The following is a 16,817-nucleotide window of genomic DNA, read 5'->3' on the forward strand; positions in this document are numbered from 1 at the left end:
CCGCCCCCCCAGGTCTGTGGCCAGCAGTGCCACGGGCAAGTTTGTTCTGGTGGCTGTGCCCCCGAGTCTGATCCCGAAGGCAGTGACCCAGGGCCCCAGGGCGGCCCACCTCTGACCCATGCAGAGGGCAGATGAGTTCCAGAGTCACTTGCAAAGAGAGTGGCATTTGACATGTGCTTTTTTCTTTTTTTCTTTTGGCTGCCCCGTGCGGCTTGTGGGATCTCAGTTCCCCGACCAGGGATTGAACCCACGCCCTGACAGTGACAGCCTGGAATCCTAACCACTAGGCCACCAGGGAACTCCCGGACACATGCTTTTAAGTGAAGCTGACGTGGTTAACATCTTGGAGACACTGGGGGCACGTCATTTGCGTAGTTGACTTCGAAAGCGCTTGGCGAAGTGAAGGGAGTGTTTGGAAGCTGTCAGGGTGGGAGAGACCGCGGGGTGGTGGAGGCCGCGGCCGCCGGGCTCACCTGCCCCCTGCCACCTCTGCAGACGCCATCCGCCAGAGCAACCAGATGCTGCGGGAACGCTGCGAGGAGCTGCAGCGTTTCCAGGGCAGCCAGAGGGAGGAGAAGGCCTTCCTCATGCAGAAGTTCCAGGAGGCCCGGGACCTGGTGGAGAGGCTGAGCCTGGAGAAGTGGGAGCTGCACCGGCAGAGGGAGCAGGCCCTGCAGGAGGTGGAGCGCCTCAAGACATACCAGCAGGTAGCGGGCCACCGCCGCCCGCCCCGGACCCGCAGGGACTGCGCTCGGGGTCGCCGGGGCGGTGGGGGGGGCTCCCGGAGTTGGGAAAAGCCATTGTCCTCGTGGTCATGGCTTAGTCACCCAGGAGGGATGCGGGTTGAAATCGGCAAAGGTAAAAGGAACAGAGGGCGGGTCCAGGAGAGGCTGGGCCACGTGTGATGACACGCACGGGTACCACCACCAGGGAAGCTCCCCTGAGTGGTGCGGTCCGGGGACTTGAGTGGGGGTCAGTCCTGGAGGCCTGGGGCGCCCACGTGACTGACCTTAGTTACTGGGTCTCTGCGCCCCGCAGGTCAAGCTGGTACATGTGGCCTGGGGCCCCGCCCCAAATCACCCTGGTGGCATAGACTGCCTGGTGGGGGCCCTTGGGGAGGTGTGTTAGGTTCCTGGAGCTGCTGTAACAAAGTACCACAAACCAGGTAGTTTTAAGCCACAGAAACGTATTGTCTCCCAGTTCTAGAGGCCGGAAGTCCAAGATCAAGGTGAGGGCAGGGTTGGTTCCTTCTGAGGACTGTGAGGGCAGGATCTGGTCAAGGCCTCTCCCCCAGCCTCGGGTGCTGGCTGGCAGGACTTGGCGTTCCTTGGTTTGCAAGCACACTGTCATGTGGCCTTCTCCCTGTGTGTCTGGGCATCTCTCCTCCTCTTATGAAGACACTGGTGTCAGAGAGCGGCTCAGCCGGCCATTAGGTAAAGGGGTAAAAACCGGTTTTGTTTGGTAACTACCGACAGCAGGGGAAGGCGCCGAGCACCCTTCTGATGGGCACAGAGGTGCTGGCGATTTGAAGGGAGAGTGAGGTGGGGGCAGCGAGCAGGGGCTCAAGTGAAAACCCACGTGGGGTGGCTCAGTGTCAGTGCGGTGAGGTCAGCGGCATCCACCCCGGGAGTCAGTTCTGGAAGTTAGGATTCCATCCCGCGCAGACACGGGCAGACCGAGGCCCTATCCTTCCTGAGGATTCCGTTTCAGAGGAATGGCTCTCAGGTCCCCGAGAAAGACTCCTGGGTTGTCTCAAAGGGACAGAGGAAGGATTCACAAGTTGGGAGCCCTCTTAGGAAAGGCTCTGAGGATGGTGGGGGGCTAGGTCAGGTGTTGGCTGGAACAAACAGTACATTCTTTTGCCAGCCCTCTTTTCTCAGACAGGAACTCAAAAGGGGGCTGGGCCGGCCCAGGGTCGTGAGCTTAGGCTGCAAGAAGCCACTCTAGAGTTTGCTCGAGTGTCCGAGTCTTTTGTAGTTCTCAGCAGGCACTGGATCAGGGGCCCACCCTCCTCCAGTACGATCTCATCTTAAGTTGGTCACATCTGGAGAGACCCTGTCTCTAAATCAGGTCCCATTTACAGGTACTGGGGGTTAGGCCGTGGCCACGTCACTTTGGGGCCATCGGTAAAGCCACTGCAATCCTGAACTCGGCGCAGAAGTGAGAAGGAGAAGGCTGCTGTTCTCAGGCTGCCTTCAGAGCATCCGCTTGCCCCGTGCTCACGTGATGGGATGCTGGCTTCACGGTAGCGATCAGAGCCACTGCCAAAGCCCGATTTCTAGCTGACAAGTCTGACAGTAGCGGGTATTGGAGGGGCCATGGCTTCATGTTGCTGGTGGCAGCATCAGTTGGTGCCACTGCTTTGAAAAACTATTTGGCATTTTCTCTTCAAGTTGAAAATTTAGGTCACCCCCAACTCATCAGTTGCACCCCAGGTATACGTAAGAGAAACTCTTGCACATGGACAACAGGTGATGGGGATAAGACGGTGACCCCAGCAAAAACCTGGGCATAGCTGAGTGCCCGTCCCTGGAGAAAGTGGTAGAGCCACAGGCTGGAGTTTTTTCCAACAGCTTTTCCGGGATAAAACTCAACATACCATGAAATTCACCCCTTGAAAGTGTAGAATTCAGTAGTTTTTAGTATAGTCATAGAGTTGTCCAACCATCACCTCCATCTGCTTCCAAAACATTGTCACCATCCCAAGGAGAAACCCCGTCCCCACGAGCAGTCACTCCCTCCCCAGTCCCGCCCTCCCCAGCCCCGGGCACACGCTCATCTTCCTGGCTGTGTTGGCCTGTTCTGGGCATCTCCTGTGAGTGGAATCCACCGTGTGGCTCTCATGTCTGGCTGCTTTCACTCAGCATCACGTTTTTTGTGTTTTTTTTGATAATATTTATTTGTTTATTTATTTGGTTGCACCAGGTCTTAGTTGTGGCAGGTGGGCTCCTTAGTCATGGCATGCGAATTCTTTTTTTTTTTAAACATCTTTATTGGAGTATAATTGCTTTACAATGGTGTGTTGGTTTCTGCTGTATAACAAAGTGAATCAGTTATACATATACATACGTGCCCATATCTCTTCCCTCTTGCATCTCCCTCCCTCCCACCCTCCCTATTGGCATGCGAATTCTTACTTGCAACATGCCTGTGGGATCTAGTTCCCTGACCAGGGATCGAACCTGAGCTCCCTGCATTGGGACCTCAGAGTCCTAACCACTGCGCTACCAGGGAAGTCCCAGCATCATATTTTTGAGGTTCATCCATGCTGTAGTCTGTCCAAGTACCTCATTTCACTTTATGGCTGGATGATATTCCAGTGTATGGAGAGACTACGTTTTGTTTATCCAGTCGTCATTTGATGGACATTTGGGTCGTTTCCACTCTGGCTGTTAGGAGTAATGCTGCTGTGAACATTCCTGTGTGGACATGGGTTTTCATTTCTCTCAGGTAGATACCTAGGAGTTCCCCCATTATTTTGAACCAAATTCCAGACACCGTACAATTTCATCTGTAAATATTTCAGTGTGCATCTCTAAGAAACATAGGAACAATACCACCGTCACACCTGAAGTAGTTACCGTTACCTGCTTAGTGTCATCAAATAGATTCTAAGATACATTTTGACAGGATTTCCTGGTGGATCCGACGTGAGCTGTGAGAGGCAGAGAAGACTGCAAGGTTTTGTGCTGCTAACTGGAGGATGGATTAGATGGGGAAGGCCTCACTGGGGTGCCATCTAGTCAGGACTGGAATACATGTGGGTATCTGGGGAAAGACTGTTTTAGAGGTGGGGAAAGCATGTGCAAAGGTCCTGAGGCAGGAGCATGCCTGTGATGTTCAGGGAAGACCGAAGAGGCAGACATGGCTGGGGCAGAGTGGATAGGGGCTGAGGAGGGCAGAGTCATGGTGGGGCTAATCATGTGGGATTAGTAAGCCAGTGAAGGATTTGGGCTTTGATCCTGAGTGTGACAGGAGCCGTGGGAGGGTGCTGTGCTAGTGTGAGACATTATCTGGATTCCTGTCTAGTGTAGGGGGTGTTATGGGTTGAATTATGTTCCCCCAAAAGAAATGCCCATATCCTAACCCCTGGTACCTCAGAATGTGACCTTATTTAGAAATGGGGTGTTTGCAGCTGTAATCAAGTTAAGATGAGGTCACACTGGCTTAGGACGGGCCTAAATCCAATGACTGGTATCTTTAAAAGAAGAGAAACAGACACCCAGGGAAGATGGTCACGTGACAATGGAGGCTGCTACAGCCAAGGGCCCTCAGGAGGAACCAGCCCCGCCGACACCTTACTCTTGGACTCCCGGCCTCTAGAAGGCAATCCGTTTCTGTTGTCTTAAGCCCCCTGCTTTGTGGTCCTTTTGGGGAAAGCTTACCGCAGCCTCCGGGCCTCGATGTGGAGAAGCTGGGCAGGCAGTTGGGTAGCTAAGCTGGGGTGCCGGAGAGAAGTCTGTCCTGGAGGGAGGAATCTGGAAGCCCTCAGCCCGTGGAGGGTACTGAAAGCCTTGAGACGGAGCAGGTCATCGTCGTGCGCGTGTAGCTGGAGAGGAGACGCGGCCCTGAGACTGCCCTTGAGAAGGATGGTGGGCGGGGCCGTGTGTGTGGCCGGGAGCACAGGGGTGCTGGTTACTACCGAGGGGTTACTGCGGAGGGGCCGGGTATGCAGAGGACCGGCGCTGCACCCTGGGCTTGAGCAGCCTGAGGTCTCAGGGGACCGGGATCTGGACAGTTTGATGACGGAGGCACACAGACTCCTGCTGGGCTCAGCCCTCGTGTCCTGGTTGTCAGCCTTGTGAGACTCGAGGCACCTCTGTGCTCCCGTGTCCCTGGGTCTCCTGTTGCCCCATCTGCAGGGATGAGGAGGGGCTGGGAGTGGGGGCTCATGGGACTCGATCCCTTTCCACCACTTCAGTTGCCTCGCTGGAGGCGGGGGGGGGAAGCTTCCAGAGGTGAGAGGTGAGATGAGTGAGGGTGCTGAGGGCTCGAGGGGAGACCCTCGGGGGACCCGTCTCAGTGCTTTCAGCTGCCCTGGGGCTTGGGGCTGCCAGGGGTGAGCAGCTGGTAAGGAAGCATCGCCGACAGGAAGTGGCTTTTTCTCATGCAGCAGATGGCCGAGGACAAGGCCTCAGTGAAAGCCCAGGTGACATCCTTGCTGGGGGAGCTGCAGGAGAGCCAGAGTCGCTTGGAGGCCGCCACCAAGGAGCGGCAGGCTTTGGAGGGCAGGTGAGTAGGGAGGGAAAACCAGCCTGGAGGCCGTTGTCAGGGTGCCCGAGAAGAATGAGGCCATTCAGGGGCTTCCAGAGAGTTCCTCTGTGACGGGATGGGCGGGAGCACACGGTCGTGGGGCAGGTGTGTGGTGGGGCTGCGGACTGGGTGTCCAGGACCTGAGTCCCAGCGGCACTTCTGGCCTCTCTGACCTTTTGCTGGAGTTTGGATTATTTCCTGAGGGGGCATTTGCCGGGCAGCGGGGAAGAGCGCCCCCGTGATCTGCAGGAAAGCACTCCAGTGCCCTCCCGGCTGAGGTTGATGGCAGGGAAAGGGCACACGCCAGCACCCCCAAGGACAGAAGACACGGGTCGGGGGTGGAGAGCCCCACCCCTTCGGCTTCCTCTCTCCCTCCCATGAGGGGCCAGCCGAGCACTCTCCCTTCGCCGGCAGTCACAGATGCCGCCCTGGGGACCCAGGGAGCCCACTCGAGACTCAGCGCCCCGGGTTTCATTGAGGGCTGGTCGCAGCCCGGCACGTGCCAAACTTCCCGATTCCCAGGGGAAAGCAGGTGTGCCCCATAAACCACCCTGTGGTGCCAGAGTCCAGGCACAGGGACCACCCTTATCAGTAGGGAAAGTGTCTCGTCGATGCAGGGCACTCGCACCAGCCCACTGCCCGGGCACCACCCCAGGGGCAGCCTTGCCAGCTGGCCCTTCCGAAGCTGGCAGCCTCAGGCCCGCCAGTCGCTCTCTCCTGCAGAGGGAGGTTCCTGTAAGTGGGGTCACTGGGTCAAAGGGCACGGATGTTTCAGTGGTTCTCACGCCGCCGGGCCGCTGCCATCCAGAAAGACGGGTCCAGGCGACAGAGGTGGCCCCAGCTCTCCCAGCGCGGGAGGTGATCGGGGTGCCCTGGGCGGTGTCGGGGGCGCCTTTGTGAAGGAGGCTGGAGGAGCAGGCAGGGGTGACAGCGTGTGAGCGCGCTGCCCTCTAGAAAGAAGACGGCGAAAGGGAGGCTGCAGAAGGCTGAGCCTGCTGACCCCGGGCTCTTCGCATTCTGCTGTTTCCCGTACACGCTTCTGTCCCTCCGGGCTTCGAAAAGGCACGTGTAATTTTTAGGGCACTTTTGGGTCTTCCCCGCCTATCTTTTTTTCTATGCACGTGAAAGAAGCCGACTTTGGTCACTTAATGACCCTGCAGGGGCGTTACTCCAGCAACTGTAGGCTCTTGGGCACCCTCCTTTCCTGTCCCCCGCCCCCGTCTCCGTGGCTGAGCATGTACGTGCTGAGCTGGACGGCTTGGGGCAGGAAGCCTGCCTGCATCTCGCATCATTCAGCGTGGCCATTTAAGTGGCCTCAGACTTAATGCACGTGGCTGCCCTTTGAGCCCTGGCCTGTCACATGCTGATGACAGTGGCAGCCGCTAAATTTTGTCGGCTCACAGATGGGGAGCTGTGTTCAGTAGATTTGGATAGGCGCGTGCACAGAGGCGCGCGCACACGGTGAGACCGGAGACCATCCCCAGTATCCTCCCCCACTGAGAAGCAGCCGCTGTCGCCCCGCAGGGAGCTGTGTGGACATAGGGATGTCGAGTCGGGAGATCGCGGGCTGGGGCGGATGTAGCTGAGGAGAGCCGAGCCGTCACGGCGCCATGGCGCAGGGCACCGGGAATTCTCTGCTGAGGCTGCTGCTATCTCCTGGGTGGGCAGGTGCGAGGCTCTTCGTGCAGGTGTGGACCCCGGGGTCCAGACGGGCCTGCGCCTCCTCGCCACTTCTGGGGCAGTGACTGGTCGGCAAAGAGCCTCTGAGCACTGCCCCTGCCTGCCCTCCCCCTCCCCCCGCCCTGCCCCATTTCTCAACTTCTCCCTCTCCGGCTTCCAGAAAGGCTGTCTTTGCTGGCTGTCTCCACCTGCTTTCCTCCCAGTCCCTCCCAACCCATCCACTGAGATGGCTCTGGCCAGGGGCCCCAGCACCCACGTGTCCCAACCCAATGGGCAGTTCCCTGGGGCTCCTCTCCCCTGGGACCACCTCCTTCACCTTCAAAAGGGCTTCTGTGGGGGCCGCCATCAGCCCAAACCTGCCCCCATTCGGCTGCCCTGCAGTTGTCCCTGTTTCCAGTGATAGTGCGTCCACCGTGACGCCTGGAGGACGCCCTTGGTCCCACTGCTCTGTGACTTGTCCCTGCCTCTGCGCAGCGTGGCAGGGATGCTGGGAGCACAGGAGGGTCCTGCTGTGGGCCCTCCGTGACCTCCCATGCCCTCGCCAGGGTCCGGGCCGCCAGCGAGCAGGCCCGGCAGCTGGAGAATGAGCGCGAAGCGCTGCAGCAGCAGCACAGCGTGCAGGTGGACCAGCTGCGCCTGCAGAACCAGAGCGTGGACGCCGCCCTGCGCATGGAGCGCCAGGCTGCCTCGGAGGAGAAGTGAGTGGCCCGCTGCCTGCTGGGAGCCCTTCCAGGGGCCGGCCGTGGGGGAGGGCCCAAAGCTGTCCCTTACCGTTGTCACACCCCAACAATCCGGCTTTCAGAGGGTGACGTTATTCGCTCTCCGGTCCACATGTTAACAGCGTCCCATCTGGGATCCTACCTTCTCCTTGTTGGCGTGTCTTTTGAGTCTTCTTTAATCTAGAACAGTCCTCCTGCTTTTCTCTGTTTTTCTTGAACTTGACTTTTTTGAACAGTACAGGACAGCTCCGTTTTATTATAAACATTTCTTTGTGTACATTTTGAAATGCCAGATTGATGGAAAATGATATGAAATAGGTAGCAAAGCCTGCCTCAGAGCTGACGGCCTTCAAGGCACACAGGCGCCCTGAAAGCCACATTCTGGTCTGTGGCCGTGACGAGAAGGAAGAGGGTGGAGTTGGAAGCAGTAAGAGCTGTGGCTGGGTCAGGACGAGGTGCTTTCTGCAGCCTAAGCTCCTTTTCCTTAGGAGGAAGCTGGCCCAGCTGCAGGTGGCCTATCACCAGCTCTTCCAGGAGTACGACAGCCACATCAAGAGCAGCATGGTGAGCAGCGAGCGGAGCCGAGTGAGTATGGTGGAGGCGTCTTCTGGGCCGTCAGCCTGGGGCTGGCTCCCCTCAGTTCAGGGATATTGGAACTCAAGGCCCTACCTTAACAGACTCACAGAGTTGGCTTTGGAGACGGATACTCGATTCGACCTAGAGCTTTGTCACGGCTGTGGGGTGATGGCTCGGGACAGGCAGTGGGGAGACGGGGACGCTTGGGCTGTGTTGTTTGCAGCCCATGTTGGACTGGGCGGCGCCTCCAGATGCTCCGCCTGCGGGCAGGACCATGCTCGTCTCCGCAGCTGGTCCCTCCTGCCAGGCGTCCCCAGATTTCCTTGGGAATGTTTCCATACCAGTGTTGAAGGTGGCCGATACCCCTTTTCTAGTTTGTCCTCATCAGACTTATACTGAGTGCAGTTTCTAGTGATCACATTTTAAGAGGGATGTAGTCAAACCTGAACATACCTGGAAGAGACTTTTAAGGGTAAAGCCTGAAAGTGGGTCACATGAGGAAGAGTTAGTTATGACAGCGTGGCCCTTTGATCTCCAGAGGGAAGGCTTGGTGGTGTGTGTGTGCGTCTGTGTGTGTGGGGGGGTGGGGGGGGGCGGGGCATCCGTGAGGGACCAGCAGACCCTCGACCAGGTGGCAGGGCGGAAGGACCGATGGGCCTCGGCTTAGCGGGCACGTGGTGGAGCATTAGTGAATGAGGCTGGCTCAGTGTGGAGCACATGGCCTCAGGAGGGAGTGTGGCCCCCGTCCTTTGAGGGGTTGGAGGACTGTCCATTTGGGAAGGGAATGTCAGCCTGGGGGGCGGTCGTGCCAGATGACCTCAGAGGCCCCCGCCAGCCTCCGCCTTTCCTGGGCCCTGCACAGCATGGGCTGGCTGGGCCCGATCTCTCGTTCCTCTTGGTTCTGCTTTCCTGGAGCAGCAGCCGGCCTGGGGGCAGCCTGACCCCAAGGCTGAGCCAGATCGGGCTCCGTCAGCTCCCCGTCGCCCACATCTAGGGATTGCAGCTGGAAGAGCTCAAGCAGCAGCTCAAGCAGGCCGAGGAGGCCCTGGTGGCCAAACAGGAACTGATCGACAAACTGAAGGAAGAGGCTGAGCAGCACAAGATTGTGATGGAGACGGTTCCGGTGCTGAAAGCCCAGGTGAGGGCTCTCCTCTGTGGCCTGCGTGTGGGTGAGCAGATCGGGCCACTGGCGCCGGGGCCTGGCAGGTCTCTGGCGTCATCTTGCAGTGGCTTCTCGGAAGCTCTTTGAGTCCCTCGCCATGTTCCTTGAACTCTCAATGCCTTTGGGGTGACCGTCCTCATGCCGTGGGCTCTGGGAGAGCAGGAGCGGGCTCTGCCTTCCCCCGGCCCCCCGTGGCTGGCATGGAGTGTCCAGTGCGTGGCTGACGGAGCGTGGGCACTGCCCCTGTCTTGGCTTTGCCAGGCGGACATCTACAAGGCGGATTTCCAGGCCGAGAGGCAGGCCCGGGAGAAGCTGGCTGAGAAGAAGGAGCTCGTGCAGGAGCAGCTAGAGCAGCTGCAGCGGGAGTACAGCAGGCTGAAGAGCAGCTGTCAGGAGTCGGCCAGGTGGGCATTGTGGCGCGGGGCCCGCGGGGGGTGGCACTGGGCACTGGGCCCGTCAGGTCAGGGGGAGCTGGCCTCCCGCTCCCCGCCTCGCGCCCCGCCCTTCCACCAGCTTTCTACGTGCTGGAGATTGACTCATACGTATTGATTGGACGCTTTCTTTTCTCAAAGGATCGAAGACATGAGGAAGCGGCATGTAGAGGTCTCCCAGCCCCCCTTAGCCCCTGCCCCAGGTGAGGGAGCTGCAGGGGGAGGGCTGGGGAGGGCAGGGTGGCTGGGAGGAGGTGCTGAGGACCGTGGAGCCCAGCGGAGGGAGCTCCAGGGAGCTCGCACCAGCCCCTGGCCCCTCTTCCCCAGCGGTACCGCCCCTGGGGGCGGGGCTAAAGGGGAGGCGCTAGCGGTGGGGACCCAGGTCACTGGAACCAAGGTGTCTCAGCACTTTCTGCCTTGGCCCTTCCCTGCAGTTTGTGCAAGGGGACACACAAGAAGCCCGCCCCCACTGGTGCCTATTCTCTTTCCCCAGCTCATCACTCCTTTCACCTGGCCCTGCCCAGCCAGAGGAGAAGCCCCCCCGAGGAGCCGCCCAACTTCTGCTGCCCCAAGTGCCAGTATCAGGCTCCTGACATGGACACCCTGCAGATACACGTCATGGAGTGCATCGAGTAGGGCTGCCTGCCGACACCCAGCCCAGGACAGTGCAATCTGTTGCTTTCCTCTCCTGTCTGCCTGGTCCTGAATTAGGGGCTGGGTGACAGAGGGTGGGCCCCTTCTCTGAGCCCCGAGAGCTAGCCACAGGGCCTTACGCTTCTGCGCCCCCGTCCGCTGGTTCACCTCTTTTAGGGCACACGGAACCCCAGATAGGCCTGATGCTCTGCTTTTTTTGTTCGTTCTGTCTGCTTGAACTGCTTGTCTCCGGAGTTCGCTCTTCTTCCACCTGCGCTGGGGAAGTCAAGAGCCAAGGCCAGGGCTCCCAGACAACTGCTTCCCAGGCTGAGACAGGCAGAACCTTTCGTCCCGGCCGCCTGGCACAGTGCGGCACTGCTCTCATGGGCTGTGTGCTGTTCCACTGGCGGCTGCACCACTGTGGATCGAACTTGTCTGCTGCTGATGGACGTTTGGGCTGTTACTGGTCTTTTTACTGTCATAAACAACACCACGGTGAAAATCCTTGTGCATCCATCATATGTACCTTTGGGTTGGATCCCGCAGGAGCGGCACCATCGAGCAGGGGGTAGACAGTGCCGGCGCTCCCCTCCCCTGGGCGTGCTTTCCCGCTTCCCCCTCACTCCCCATAGCCCTGCCGCAGATGACGGGTGTCCAACCCGTGGGCTTCTGCCATCCACCAGGCGAGCCGTTCTCTGTTAAGAGAGAGCTTGAGCATCTCTTCAGAGCTTGAAGGGTCCTTTTCAGTTCTTCTGGTGTACACAGCTTGTTTGTATTTTTTGCCCATTTTTCTACTGGGCTGTAAGTCTTTTGTTCCTTGACTTACAGGAGCTCTTTGGTCATTAGTGGGATCAGCTCTTGTGTGTGATAGAAATTTCGGTTATCTTTTCCTCCTGGCTTGGTACCGGTGTGTTTGGACTGGAGCTTGTCATCTTTGTAGTCACGTTTATCCACTGCTCCTTCACGGCTTTGGGTTTGGAGTTGTTGTGACCACTTGTTGGCCTGGTGAGGGGCGCGTCCCACACGTACACTTTCCCAGTCCTTGCCCTGACACTGCAGTGCGTGCTTGTCCTCCCCAAGTGCGTTGCCACCCAGCGTGAGGAGTGGCGGCCGTATGTCATCACGTTCCAAAAGTTAGTGATGCCGTTCCCCACGCCAGCCGCAAATGCCCCGGCCTGGCCAGCAGAAGCCACTCAGCAATCTTGGGCAGATTACCAGCACCAGAGGACTCTTCCTTGTTGTTTTGCAAGATTCTGGATATTTCCGAGGATGTGAAAGCTGTGGGCACTACCCCTGCAACTGTGGTTTATTCCTCAGTGCCCAGCCTCTTCCTGCACCCCGTGGGCTGCCCTGGTTGGGAATGGGATGTCACAGATACGTCCCTGGGTTTTGTCCAGGCCTCGCTGCTGTGTGGCAGTGACAGGGTGGGCTAGGATCAGGGTATAAGTCTCCTGCTGGGAGACGGCCCAGCCAGCATCCTGTTCCAAAAACAAGCCTTGGCTGGGGGCTTTCTTGGCATCTGCAGGGGTGGGAGGGGCTGACCCACTTCCTGAAGCCCAAGTATGTGGTCGCAGATGGTCCTTCGGGAACACGTTAAAGGCACAGATAGGTTCTCTGCTCGTGGGTGCTGCGTTTCAGTCCACATCCTGCAATTTTTCTACAAGAGCACTTTCTGTTTTGGGGGGAATGTGTTTGTTAGTTTCCTGTTGCTGCTGTAACAAATGGCTACAAACTTGGTGGCTTAGTCTTCTCTGCTTCTGTCTGTGTCCTCTTTCTTCTCTTCTAAGGCTACTTGTCATTGGACTTGGGGCCCACCTGTGTCATCCAGGATGACCTCATCCGTAGATCCTTACTTTCATCACATCCCCAAAGACCCTTTTTCCAAATAAGATCACAGTCGCAAGTTCTGGGGGTCAGGACACGTATATCTCTCTTGGCCACCATTCAGCCCAGCACAGGGCCGTCTTCTGGAGCCCACAGATTAGGACAAACGCAGTCAAAGGCAGGCGTCTCCAGGAGCTGCAGCTCTGTCGGAGGGCTTGTTCCCCAGGGTGATGGTGGTGAGGAAAGCTGGAGTTGGGGGTGGGTGGGCCCTTGCAGGCTTGGGGAGTGTCGATCCTTAGGACGTCTTGTCTCCAGCTGGACACCGCTGCTGGGGCCGACGGACGTGGCCGGGAAAAGGGGGCAGCGCCGTTGGGCCACCTGCAACCTGTGCTGGCTCCTGGCTGTGTAGGGATTGGCTTCGTGCATCTAACAGGGTGACAGGGGCGCACAGGAGCCCTTCTCTGATCAGCTCCCTTTTCTGAAAGGGGGTTGGAAGAAGGGGAGACCCTGGAGTGGCGCGAGGCGGACGTTCTCCCGCCCAGGAGTGCGCCTGCGGCTCGGCGGTGACCCCCATGCAGGCTGCACGGCGGCAGCGGCGAGAGCTTGACACACGTGCTGCCCGCGCCCCGGACCGGCTGAGTCGGGGCTGGGATGGGACCAGGCGCCGGCCGGGAACCACTGCTCTTCGGAATCTTCTCTTCCTGGAGGCTGTCTTGATTACTACTGTAACTTTGGAATATAGTTAGGGAGCCTGATTCCTCCTGTAGGGCCGACTGGACCTGAGAGACCGAGGGTTTTAAACCAGGGCTTCCACTCTCTGGCTTCCGGAACAAGTGGCTGGATTCCTCCCGTGAGGGAAGCAGCCTGCCTGTAGGATTAGCTGTGGCCCCTTGATACTCATGACCCTGGGATCGGGAGGTAGAGACAGACAGACAGACAGACAGACAGACAGAAGCACATCCCTGTTGTCATTCCCACACGCCCCACTTCGTTACCTGCTTAAGAGGAATCCAGATGAGCCATAAAATAAGCACCATGTGAAAGGTTTTCTCCCTCACGAAAGACTAAAACAACACAGACTCAGACTACACAAAAAGTGATGTCAAAATAGCAACAAATGAAGACTTCCAGTGCCCTGCTGACAAGGCGCAGGGACCCCCTTCCGTGGGGGCCAGTCAGGCGGGGTGACGACTTGGGCCTGTGCAGCCAGCGCTGCGGACCCCTCATCACCTGGAACACGCTCTGTAGCACCTTGGTGTGAAAAAGCCCATAGACGCAATTACGTATAAAGTGCGACCCCCAATAAAAGAGTAAAAGCTGCCGTGCACACCCGGCTACCATTTGGATGGATGTGGTGGTAGGATTACCAGTGATTAAGTTTTCCTTATGTGTGTATTTTCTAGATGCCTATCATTTGCATGTATGAGTTTGATACATAGAGGATGTACGTTACTGCCCTGGGGCGGGTGCAGCAGGGAGGTTTGACTGCAGGTGGCTGGCAGCAGATGGTGTGAGGGCCGACTTGACGCTTCCATGCTGCACACACTGGATGGGGCAAACGGCAGAGACGTATCGTCTCCCAGTTGTGCAGGCCGGGAGGCCAAGATCCAGGGGCGTGGGCAGGGGCAGTTCCTTCTGGGGACCGTGAGGGAGGGTCTGTTCCAGGCCTCTCTCCCGGGCTTGGAGTTGCCGTCTGCTCCTTGTGTCTTCACGTCGTCTCTCCTCTGTGCGTGTGTGTGTCTCCAAATGTCCCCTTTTTATAAGGACACCAGTCCCATTGGATGAGGACCCACCCCAGTGACCTCACTTTAACTCGATCACCTCTGTAAAGACCCTGTCTCCAAATGCAGTGGCATTCTCATGTCCTGCGGGTGAGGGCGCCCATGTATCTTCTTTGGGGGGACACATTTCAACCCATAGCACGTGGGGCACCCAGCCGTGTTTTATAGGAGGCCCGAGACAGCAACGAGTCTGCTATTTTCTGTTAGAAAATGCAGCTCTGCCTGCATTGCGAGTTGGATGCCTTTGGTTGCCAGCCGACCACTGACACGTTAGAAGGGGGACGGGGCTGAGCAGGTTCCCTTGGCCGCAGCAGGATGTTGCCCATCTGAACGGACAGAGCTGACGCGCCCCTGTGCGGGCTTTGCTGAGGAGCAGAGAGCAGCAGCGGCTCCTTGGGGAGGAGACGGGCCCGGACGACGTCTCCCTGGGCCCGTCTGCTGTTTGATGGTGGCCTGGTGATTTTACCTCTCTGAGCCTCAGGCTCCTCATCCATAAAATGGGACCATCCAACTACTGACTTCCATTTGAGCAGGTTGTCCTTCGCACACTGTTCGTGCATGGTGGATGGAGAAGAGGAAACGAAATAGCACTGCAGTAGCAGCACTTTGCGGGTGGGCAGTGTGGGGTGTGGCTGCTTCATGGTGTCTGCGACCTCATCCCTTACTTATTGGAGAGTCTCATGCCTTAGTGGCGGTGAAGCCATGGCAAGGGCGGCTCTTGAACAACCTTGGCCAAGGCAGAGCTGAACTGTGGCTGAGGTACAAACCACAAGCCTCCGAAGCGGACATCTCAACCTACGGTCAAACTGCGCACTGCACCATGGGTGGGTGGGTGGCGGAATGTCCCCAAATCCGTTGTGTAAAATGGGGAGCATGTTACTGCCGCATCTGTGAGGTCAGCTGGGTGGGCACGGTCGTGAGCCTTCACTGTGTTTCCTCATTTATTTGCAAAAGACCTCTCTAGCCCCATCAAGGTAACCAGTGTGTAGATATTCAGAAATGGAATGAGAAAACGTGCTCGGACAGATAGCTGCACACTGACCCGTGCTTGTACCTTTCCCGCTGACCCTGACATCTGAGAGCAGTTAAGTGCAACCAACTGAACATCGGGTGGGAAGCAAAACTGATTTCATAAGAACATAGCGGGACTGTTGGGCTGACACAGTTGTTGTAAACGCGGTGCTCCACGGCAGAGGTTCCGGTGTTCTTGGTTGGATTAGCTGCTCTGCTAACCACAGGGGTGGCCAAGCCCGTGTTTCACTCAGGCATGAGGAGCTGCTGCTTTAGGAAATCAGGAAGAAGTAAACAGCGCATCTAAGCCTGATTCTCGAGTGTGGTAACACAGCTTATGAACTGCTGACAGACCCGGGGGTTTGTTACATAAGTGCTTCTGTTACCCAGTTGCTGGCAAGCACTGACTTCCTAACAGCTGGGCTTCTCTGAGCACATCCCCAGCAACTGCATGGTGTTGCTCACAACAAACCAGACACACACACACACACACACACACACACACACACACACACACACACACAAACACACTGACTGCTAACTCTTCGTTGATCCCTGGCCTGCCCAAGTGAGACATCGAGGTGTCTGCACTGCTGCCCACTTATGCTCCCAAAGCAACTTCAAACATAATGGAAACCTAAGAGCACATAATTCCAAACTGCTAATGCATTTTTAAAAAGCTGATTTTTTAAAACATCTTTATTGGCGTATAATCGCTTTACATTGTTGTGTTAGTTTCTGCTGTATAACAAACTGAATCAGTTATACATATACATATATCCCCATATCCCCTCCCTCTTGCGTCTCCCTCCCACCCTCCCTATCCCACCCCTCTAGGTGGTCACAAAGCACCGAGCTGATCTCCCTGTGCTATGCGGCTGCTTCCCACTAGCTAGCTATTTTACATTTGGTAGTGTATATATATCCATGCCACTCTCTCACTTTGTCCCAGCTTACCCTTCCCCCTCCCTGTGTCCTCAAGCCCATTCTCTAGTCCTGCGTCTTTATTCCTGTCCTGCCCCTAGGTTCTTCAGAACCATTTTTCTTTTTAGATTCCATATATATGTGTTAGCATACGGTATTTGTTTTTCTCTTTCTGACTTACTTCACTCTGTATGGCAGACTCTAGGTACCTCACTACAAATAACTCAATTTCGTTTCTTTTTATGGCTGACTAATATTCCATTGTATATATGTGACACATCTTCTTTATCCATTCATCTGTCGATGGACACTTAGGTTGCTTCCATGTCCTGGCTATTGTGAATAGACCTGCAATGAACACTGTGGTACATGACTCTTTTTGAATTATGGTTTTCTCAGGGTATATGCCCAGTAGTGAGATTGCTGGGTCATATGGTAGTTTTATTTTTAGTTTTTTGAGGAACCTCCATACTGTTCTCCATAGTGGCTGTATCAATTTACATTCCCACCAACAGTGCAAGAGGGTTCCCTTTTCTGCACACCCTCTCCAGCATTTATTGTTTGTAGATATTTTGATGATGGCCATTCTGACTGGTGTGAGGTGATACCTCATTGCAGTTTTGATTTGGATTTCTCTAATGATTAGTGACGTTGAGCATCCTTTCATGTGTTTGTTGGAAACCTGTATATTTTCATCAGAGAAATGTCTATTTAGCGCTTCTGCCCATTTTTGGATTGGGTTGTTTGTTTTTTTGATATTGAGCTGCATGAGCTGCTTGTATATTTTGGAGATTAATCCTTTGTCCGTTGCTTCATTTGCAGA

The 16,817-nt window shown here is 56.5% G+C and overlaps 1 protein-coding gene across 7 annotated transcripts in view; it reads left to right on the top strand.

The window, feature by feature from the left end:
* Positions 1 to 10,956, top strand: part of IKBKG (inhibitor of nuclear factor kappa B kinase regulatory subunit gamma) — a 22,193-nt gene extending 11,237 nt beyond the window's left edge. For 3 of the 7 annotated variants that reach the window (XM_068532801.1, XM_068532796.1, XM_068532795.1), the window contains exons 3-10: positions 496 to 707; positions 5,114 to 5,232; positions 7,479 to 7,631; positions 8,141 to 8,237; positions 9,223 to 9,366; positions 9,652 to 9,794; positions 9,963 to 10,024; positions 10,315 to 10,956. In XM_068532801.1, coding sequence (XP_068388902.1) covers positions 496 to 707; positions 5,114 to 5,232; positions 7,479 to 7,631; positions 8,141 to 8,237; positions 9,223 to 9,366; positions 9,652 to 9,794; positions 9,963 to 10,024; positions 10,315 to 10,457 — 1,073 coding nt within the window. In that variant the 3' untranslated portion in view covers positions 10,458 to 10,956. The remainder of the gene's footprint in view (positions 1 to 495; positions 708 to 5,113; positions 5,233 to 7,478; positions 7,632 to 8,140; positions 8,238 to 9,222; positions 9,367 to 9,651; positions 9,795 to 9,962; positions 10,025 to 10,314) is intronic. The other 4 variants (XM_068532802.1, XM_068532799.1, XM_068532797.1 and 1 more) reach the window with 3 other exon arrangements.
* The last annotated feature ends 5,861 nt before the right edge of the window (positions 10,957 to 16,817 follow it).

The sequence above is a fragment of the Eschrichtius robustus genome, chromosome X (assembly GCF_028021215.1).
Source record: "Eschrichtius robustus isolate mEscRob2 chromosome X, mEscRob2.pri, whole genome shotgun sequence".
NCBI classification, from domain to species: domain Eukaryota; kingdom Metazoa; phylum Chordata; class Mammalia; order Artiodactyla; family Eschrichtiidae; genus Eschrichtius; species Eschrichtius robustus.